Source organism: Sinocyclocheilus anshuiensis, unplaced genomic scaffold, assembly GCF_001515605.1.
Source record: "Sinocyclocheilus anshuiensis isolate Anshui unplaced genomic scaffold, SAMN03320099.WGS_v1.1 scaffold1075, whole genome shotgun sequence".
Lineage (NCBI taxonomy): Eukaryota > Metazoa > Chordata > Actinopteri > Cypriniformes > Cyprinidae > Sinocyclocheilus > Sinocyclocheilus anshuiensis.
In genome coordinates, this window is record NW_015544163.1 from 2,302,602 (window position 1) to 2,312,468 (window position 9,867).

Below are 9,867 nucleotides of genomic sequence, written 5' to 3' on the forward strand. Positions count from 1 at the left end.
ACACACACACACATATATATATATATATATATATATATATATGTGGCTATATAAATATATGCATTATATATGCACATAAATTATGCTCTGTAAGGTGCTGAAAATCGCCGCTAAAAACACACCTTCAGAGTTGCAGCTGACAGTTTCCATGATCTTGCACATTAGCCTGTGTATTTGTGTGTGTGTGGTAAAATCATGGGTTATGTGTTATTTCTCTGTGTCTTGTGCCAGCCCTGACGCTCTGGCAGACTGGCAGCCAATCAAACGCTCCTGTGACCTTCCAGTCTCGCCACGCTAACAAGCTGGCCGCCAATCAAACCTTGACCTGTCAAAAAATGCCATATATAACGCCTCTTCACACGACACACACGCTCTTAAACAGACACACACATTTACCATCCAACCATCAGAAAGTCCCTCTACAGACACACGCAGAAAGTCACAAATCCAAGTACAAATCACTTCTGCCATGAACTTACAGTAATAATACACATGGGTTCCCAAGCCCTTTGCCTAATGATTTTTTTTTTCAGTTGATTGATGCCAATTAAATAGTTTAAAGCATTTTTTCAAAATCATTGTAGATTTACTATGGAAATTGTGGCTTTTTCAGTTGATTGATTTTTTAAAATATATTTTTCATTTATTTTACACACACAAAAAAACAAACAATTACTTGCCATTTAAATATTTTCAAGAAAAAAACAACAAAAAAAAACAAGCTATATTTAAAAACAGACATTTATATGATTTCTCTGGTCAACAAATTTTCCGAAAATAATTTCATCACTTTACACTCAAAAAGAACATTTCCTTGCCAATTAATATTTTGAAAAAAGGTATATTTATGATGGATGCTTTCATTAGTCTCTTAATCGATCGGTTTTTAAAAATGATTTGTAATTTTACACTCAAAAAGACCAATTGCTTGCCAAATGAATATTAAAAAAAAATTATCAAAGATGACTGACAATTAGCATACAGTTTGGATTGGCGGTATGATTCTGTTCTGGGCAAGAACTCCCTGTGCATCAATGCAGCCTAGCATGGATAAGAGCAGGGAGAGCAGCAATAACCCCCTTAGGGTAAACAGAACAGAACCAACATAAATGTATTGCGGATATCATTCATGCTCAATAATTTAATGTAAACATTTTAGAAATGAGTCTGATTCAATGGGGAATCATAAGGCCGAATCCTGACTGACGAGAGGAGGAGCTGGGGATGGCGGAGGGTAATTAGCTATTGAGCAATGTGAAAGCTGCTGATAATATTGAAGGGCCTTATATATGGGTGCTGTGATAGATGTCACATCCCTATAGGTAGATGTGGATCAGCTGAGAGTCAGCTGACGCCAGATTGACTAACGTGACCTGCCAGAACTAATGCTACGCTTGATAATTCAATTAGAAACTTTCATTAATCAATCTTTTTTTTTTTTTTTATTAACTGCAGTCATTTTACACTCAAAAAGACAAATTTCTTGCCAAATGAATTATCTATTTTAAAAAGTTATAATTACAATGGAAATATTTTTTTAAATTAATTTCAGTCATTTTACAATCAAAAAAGACCAATTAGTTGCCAATTAAATATTTTTAAAAAGTCATATTCACAATGTAAACTTTCATTACTTTTTAAAATCAACAAATTTTTAAAAATAATTTGTCATTTTACACTCAGAAAGACAAATTACTTGCCAATTAAATATTTTAAACCATTCAATAAAAGTATTAAACTAATTCAAAGTCTCTGCCTAACTAATCTAAACCTCACATTTTTCATACATTTCTTGGTTTCCCATTCCTGTGGGAACCCCGCTCGCTGTCTGACCCTCTCAACATCAACAAACCCGTCACAAACAGATGTTTACAGACAAAGTGGCACAGTCTAACAAGGTGAAAGAGAGTGCAGGAGAATGAAAAATAGGCGGGATGATATCCGTGTCGGCCCAGGGCGAGAGAAAGCGATGGGGGCGTATGAATGAAGCGGCTGCTGGTGTACACCGGGCGACACCAGATTTAATGATAAATGACACCGTCACCTTGCAGCGTTGCCAGAGCCTCGTTCAGGTAGTGATTCACCTTTGGAGCGTAGCGTGGTTCACACTCTCACACACTCACATGCGCTCGGAGCGACACCACTGCCTTCATTGGCGTAACAGATGTCTTCTGTAACCCAGTAGCTCCCAACGCTGTCGACACATGGAGGAGCCATCTGGACCAGAGCTCTGATGCTCCACAGACTGTGTGTGTGTGTGTTTCGAGTGTTTAGGGGTGGGGTGGGTGTAAATATGTGTGTGTGTTGTGTATTCCCATGACATCAGGAGCACCTGAGCATGCTGCCATTTTTTTGGTGGGATTTACCCATGTTTCCCTAGATTAAGATCTGTGCGACTGTGTGTTGATCATGACGTGGGCGGCAGTGAATGTGATTAGATGTAGGTGGACCCTCGGGCCAGAAACATACCCTGTGCAAGTACACAAGTTGCCGTTGTAAGTACACAGCATACATTCTTACATTACTGTCGCTATTCTTGCGTAATCTATTTTGGCGTACTCGAGGGGCTGATAGAGTTACCTTCAAATGTCTGTGCCATTACAGTCAATGTGAAACGCCCGGTCTGATGGATTTCAGAGCGAAACAGGATATTCAGCGACAAAACAAATGTAAGCGGGTCCTTTTTTATCCAGTGGTAATTGATTGGACAGTGAAACATTGTCTTGTCTCTGTATGACAAAATAATAATAATAATAATAATACTTTTATAAAAACAATAAATTTAAATAAATGCATAAATCTAATAAATAATAAATGTATAAAATATACATATCATATAATACATACAAATATGTAATAAATATAGTAATATAAAATGACATAATAATATTAACAATAATATAGAATATATTATAGAATACAATAAAATAAATGTACATAAAATATAAATATTACTACTAACAACAATATTTTCACATACAATGAATGCATAAAATAATACAACAAATTTTAAATACACCATTACTACATTTTTATCCTCATTATTATTAATATTACTGTTACATTATATTATTTTATATGATACATTTTTATATTTTTTATATTATATATTTTATGTAATATGTATATATTACCTTATATATAATAGAATATATTATAACTATAAAATATAAAATGTATATAAAATATAAATATTGTATAATAATAATAATAAATCATCATCATTATTATTTAAAATTAAATAAATACATTTAATGAAATATAAATGGTATAGTAATAGTAATAATATATAGTAATAATAAAATGTATTGTAAAATAATATTATAAAATTAATGCATACAATATATACAGTACATATTATATTCAAATTAGTGCTGTCAAATGATTAATCTTGATTAATCGCATCCAAAATAAAAGTTTTTGTTTACATAATATATGTGTGTGTACTGTGTATAATCGTTTGACAGCACTAATTCAAATATATATACATGTTTAATACTTTATTTTATTACTTCTTTTATTTCTTAGGAATACTGTGCACTGACACATTTTGTACAAAAAGTCTAGGAATGTCTATTGGGAAAGTAAATAAAAGTGATCATGTCAACAGTTAAACTAACTTTAACTTGTGCAGCAAGATTCTCTTAAAGCATTGCTGTGCTGTGACAACAGTTGAGTTAAAAGAGAAAACTGACCATAGAGTAAGAGACGTATTTGTGGTGTCATGTTATGAATTGCGTTCAAACAATTTGTGGATCGCAATGAGGCGTGAAACCGAGCTTGTGTTTGCACACTTGCATAGAGTATATTTCAGACGTTACAGCGTATACAGGCTTGAGATCTCATAGGAGCGCTGAATAAACAGCTGAGATATTGCTTATAGCATATAAACCCCTTTATGCACACACACACACACTAATTACAATAAATCCTGCATGGAGAAGAAACAAACAAAAACGCTAAGTAAATATCTGGAAAGGCCTATTGCTGTACGCAACACAATAGCCACGTTTGTAAGTGTTCATGTTTGGGAATGCTGTGGAAATCAGGATTTGGACTTCTGCTTCGGTCCACAGGGATCCTATATCACAATCTAACACAAACAATGAATGTACGGAGAGACTTCTGATGCACAAAACAAAATGAAAGCACATTCACAGGCCACAAAACACCCGCCACCTCCGAGCACCGGGAAGAACAGCAAATCAGAGAGAAGAGCTGAGGTGTGTGATGCAGCAGAGAGGTTGAAAGACAGACAGAGATAAGAGACACATTTTAGTACACTTGTGTGCATTATAATATGAGGGTAATGTGGTCTAACCATGGTAAGGAAACTGCACGCCATCGTTTTCGTGTTTTATCTTCCTCTCCTGCATACTGGCCAAATGGTGTTGCACTGAAAAACCCAAACAGGGGTAAAGAATAGAGTTAATAATGACAGAGAGGGGGAGAGATTGAGATAAATTAGAAAGATGGGGGAAATTTGGGACCACTGTTGAATCATTATCAATACATCATCACTATACACACTTAAAAAACATCATATGCATGAGGTCAAAGACAGTATTGCTCACTATCTCCCAGAATCAACCCATTCTAAGTGCACCAAAACAGTAGAGGTGAAAAACACACAAGTCCCAAAAAGCGTCCAATCAGCAGCTAAACTATGAGGGTGGGGCAGAATATCAAATGAGCATTGGCTGCGTCAAAATTCACATACTGTACATACTAAGTACTTATAAAAATGAGCGTCACAACTGGCATACCACACATGTTAAGCAGTATGCATGTGAAAAATGAGTGTTAATTCAATACTATCCATACTAAGTACTAAAACGAGTGTTAAAGTTTATATTCTATGCATACTTAGTATGCAAGCTAAAAAATCTGTCAATTTGCATACTATTTATATTAAGTGGTACACAAGATAAGTGTCACAATTCACATACTATCCATACAAAGTAGTATGTAAGCTAACAAGTGTCACAATTTGCATACTATCTATATTAAGTAGTATGCAAGCTAAAAAGGAGTGTCACAATTTATATACTATTCACTATTAATAATAATAGTTTAAGTAGTATGCGAGCTAAAAGTGAGTGTCAATCTGCATACTATCCAACTTTGGTAGTATGCAAGCTAAAAACAAATGCCAGTTTGCATACTATCTATAAGTATGCAAGCTAAAAATGAGTGTTACAAAGCACATACTATCCATATATAGCAGGGGTGGCGAACTCCGGTCCTGGAGAGCCGCAGCCCTGCAGAGTTCAGCTCCAACCCTAATTAAAACTCAGCTGCCTGTAGCTTTCTAGTAACCCTTCAGACCTTGATTAGCTTGTTCAGGTGTGTTTGATTAGGGTTGAAGCAAAACTCTGCAGGGCTGCGGCTCTCCAGGACTGACGTTCGCCACCCCTGATATATAGTATGCAGTACAAAAACGTGTGTCTATTTGTATACTATCCATACTAAGAAGTATGCGATCTAAAAGTATATGTATTTCAAATACTAGTACAGTGAAAATAGTGTATCATAGGTGTCTAGATTGTATATATCAGTATGTATATTCAATTTTTGAAGTATGCATTTCTGAAAGCTTTCTCAGATTCATTTTGTCCACAAGTATGCAAAATGGGGTGCAGCCAATGTATTTTGGGTGTCAAATCCAACATGTTTTGATTTTGTGGCGTAAGCACAGGGATAATTTTTAACTATTCATTGCTTTGATTTATTGAGGGAATGGTGCATGTTTAAGGGTCTGGGCCCGGTTGCATGAAAGTCCTTAAGTAATTTGACTTAGGGGTATCCCTGAGGGGGAAAAAATCCCTGAGGTAAGGGATTTCGTTAGGAGTGTTGCAACAAACGTCTTAACTGTCACCCTTACCTAAGTGTTTATACTAAGCGTTTCACGGTAGTTTCTGGCAACATACGGCAATGGGCGCCACGGTTACTATAGTTACTACATCTCACAATAAACAGATATGTATACATATCTATGACAATAAACAGAACATAATGAAATACAAACCTAACCAACTAAAACACAGACAAACATTAAATAAACATGAGCGCTGCCCGTTTCTGCGCAACGAAGTAAAGCTACTCCGTTACTGTCCACCACTGCTTAAAATTTACATAAAACTTTTTGTTTTGTGAAAACCTGTAAGTCATGCTATTTACAGTCATTTTACAGTTTAATATGTTACCATAGTCATTGCCCTACTGCGCTCATATGATATTTTATTTGTGCAGGTCTTAAAAAATGTCTTAAGTCTTACATTTGAGTTTAAAAATCCTGCAGATACTGAGTTTAAGATGACTTAAGGGAGCTCTTTTGGTCCCTTAAATTTATTAAGGTGAAATGGTTACTAAGGACTTTGTAGCAACACTTAAGGGAACACTTAAATAATTAAGGGGAATACTTAATGGCAGCCTTAAGGTTCCTTAAGTTGACCCTTAGGTTTTTTTTCTTGCAATCCAAGTTTCACCAAGGGCTCCCTTAACCTTATAACTAAGGGATTTCTTAGCATAAGGGCTTTCATGCAACCGGGCCCAGACACACTCTCCTAAATGTAGATTCATAAAGTCAGATTCGTTTTAGTGAACTGATTTGTTTGCACAGTTAATAAATAAACAGATTCACTGATCAAGTATACAGTTCACCAATTCATTTAAGTGCTTATGTCTTTATTGTAGCAAGATATTCAGTTAAATGCTGCTGTTCATCATGTTTTATCATTATTTATATTCTGTTTAATGCTGTCACCCTAATTTAGGTTCACATTGTTTGTCAGATACTTCTGATTGTAAAAAGAGATACCATGTTTAAACATTTTTGATGATATTGTATGTAAATGGTTGAAATTTACACTACCACATAAGTTTGGTGTCAGTACTTTTTTTTATTAATACTTTTATTCAGCAAGGACACAATAAATTGATCAAAAGTGGCAGCAAAGAGATTTATAATCTTTTGTTGTACCGGGCCCTGGTGTGAGGATACAGGTCATGTGACAGTAGCACTGCTCAAGTTAAAATGAATTTCACCACCACATTCTGCCCATGCAACACCACAACAATGCTGCCTTTTCACACTTACAAAAAAAAGATACCATGGTAACCATAGTTTCCACAAAAATGATTCCAGTTATGTGGTAATTTTGGATTTTCTATCACCATCATCAAAAAAGCTTGCACTGCTTGAATTACGTCCAAACCCATTTGCTTTTGGTAGACAATATGGTTACCATAGTAAATATTTCTAATGGACAGTCAAAATATAAAAAAGAAAAGAAATTGATACAGAATAATACAAATAAAGGTCTTAATTAATAGAAATCAGCACTATAAAGAGGAAAGAAGAAGATTTAAAGTAAAACTACTCAAAAAGTATGTTGATATTGTAAAACGGTCTGGTTTATATGGTAAAATGCAATAAAAAACTAAATCTGTGAAAATATTACAAAGAAAATAATTTCATTTCCATCACTTTCATATCTATTTTAAGTTGATAAACTGTTCAATTGCTATTAATATCAATACAATCTACACCATAAATATAGGAAATATCTAATCAAACTTGTATTCTTTAGTGCTTACGGTTTCAATAACATTTCAGTGTAAACTATAAATGATTACATATAAAATGTTTCTTTAACCCTAATTCTGTGAAGCTCATCACCTGCACGCATGAATTAAGAATGATTTGAAGTGCTCTTAAGATTTGAATTTAGCTGAGCCCCAAACAAACCCAACTAACAGATCAATTAACATGCACATGATTCTAGCTATCCGATCGCAAGACTATCCAATGTTTGTCCCCGTCTTATTTATTCTCGCAGTCTACTGAGGTATGAGAAGATGGTGGGCATGCACAGAGGAGAAGAAAGAGAGAGAGGGAGCAAAAGAGAGAGATTAATGGGTTGATGGATAAAAGGAAGGAAAAATCTGGCCCTTCACACAGCCCTTGTGTCCACTTATTCAGTGCATAAATGACTCAAACATGAGTCCCAATTGGATCTGATTATAGATTCAGAGGTAAGTCAGAGTAGACGACATATTTCATTTGACAAAAACAAAAAAAAACAAGGCTTCGAGAGACAATCGTGCAGCATGTTTAACATTAAACGTCTATCCCTCAAAGTCTTTTTGACAGCACAAGTATGGCGTCTACTCTGACTACTCTATGTAAACTTTGATTGGTGCAGCTCAATATAAACAAATGTTTTTTTTTTCATCAGCAGTGGTCTAGATGAGTGGAGGTCAAGCAGAGCATGTGAAGAGCCACAGGGCTGCTGGGTAAAGCGGCCGTACCTGCATCAACATCATTGGGCCAGCCGCTGGGCTGGGACACTCCCGGGGCAGGAGAACGGCCCGAATAGAAGACTTCGTCCACGGGGCTCTCCATCTCACTGTCATCAATGGATTTACGCTTGTTGGAGCTGAAAGAGAAAAGAAAGAGAGAAGATGAGGGGGGATTTTTTTTGGAAGGTTTGGACATCTGGAAAGTTTGCATGTTGTTGTATTGTGAAACCTCTGAAAATTCCTGAATAGTAATGAAGCAACATCCTTTAGATTAACATTATTTACATCTAAAGATTTTTAATTTGCATTTAAAGGTTTCTTGACCTCAAAAATGGGAATGTTTCAAAGGAGTAGTTCACCCAAAAAATGAACATTTGCTGAATATTTACTCACACCCAAGCCAAGATGTAGATGAGTTTGTTTCTTCATCAGAACAGATTTGGAGAAATGTAGCATTACATCACTTGTTCACCAATGGATGCTCTGCAAGACATTAACTGATGAACTGGAGTGGTGTGGATTACTTGTGGATTATTGTGATGTTTTTATCAGCTGTCATTCTGACGGCACCCATTCACTGCAGAGGATCCATTGCTGAGCAAGTGATGTAATGCTACATTTCTCCAAATCTGTTCTGATGAAGAAACAAACTCATCTACATCTTGGATGATCTGAGGGTGAGTACATTTTCAGTAAATGTACATTTTTAGGTGAAGTATTGCTTTAAATACAAATTATTACACTATAAAAACATTACAACAGAAATTTGTCAGCTTAAAAACAGTCCACTAAAATCATCACTGTTTCAAGAGCACAGGTTATCTTAGCAGAATGAGACATTAGATGAGCAAAGACAGCAGAGCAGAGCAAGACAGCAGAGCCTGAAGTGTGGAGTACCTCCGCGGGAGACTGGCATACAACTCCATCTCAGTCCTGCAGTGTTTGAAACATGACGACAAGACAAGAGAGAAGGGACAGGAGAAGAGAAAGATAAAGAGACAAAAATGACAGCAATCAAACAGATAAAGGTGAAAGTCAGAGAAAAGAGTAGGATAAAAGATAGACAGAAATATACACAGACAAAGAGGAAAGCAAGAACGTGTGAGTACTACCAACATGCATTAAACTAGAGAGAGATTGATTTGTAAAGTAGTTTAAGACATGCAGGAGTTTATTAGTATATAGTCAGAAATGTAGCAAAGCTTGGGGCCAAAATGTCACAGAAATTCTAATTTCTGCATTAGTATTTTTTCTTTATTTTACATGCATAATATCTGATTTAATTCTAAAAAAATTATATTCTAAGACTAGTTCATCTAATTATTCATATGTACATTTATTAAATGTATATCTTTATTTAGTAACAAATGTAAGATACACAGTCAGTGCAATTTAAATGTTTTGAAAAAAATAAAATAAAAAAATAAATAATCTTCAGGAAGCAACAAACAATTTTACAACAAATGTTGTTAAAAAATGTCTGAGAGTAGTTGTTTTCAATCTGGGGTTGCAAAAGAGTGCTATGGGGTCTGTAGAAAAATTGTGTAAAAATGTGAAAAAAAA

The 9,867-nt window shown here is 35.1% G+C and overlaps 1 protein-coding gene across 1 annotated transcript in view; it reads right to left on the reverse strand.

Moving 5' to 3' along the window:
* LOC107695719 (nuclear factor 1 X-type-like) overlaps nt 1-9,867 on the reverse strand; it is a 28,865-nt gene that overhangs the window by 18,438 nt on the left and 560 nt on the right. Inside the window, exons 2-4 of the mRNA XM_016495745.1 lie at nt 9,202-9,237; nt 8,314-8,441; nt 4,322-4,396 (exon numbers count right to left, since the gene is read on the reverse strand). Coding sequence (XP_016351231.1) covers nt 4,322-4,396; nt 8,314-8,441; nt 9,202-9,230 — 232 coding nt within the window. The 5' untranslated portion in view covers nt 9,231-9,237. The remainder of the gene's footprint in view (nt 1-4,321; nt 4,397-8,313; nt 8,442-9,201; nt 9,238-9,867) is intronic.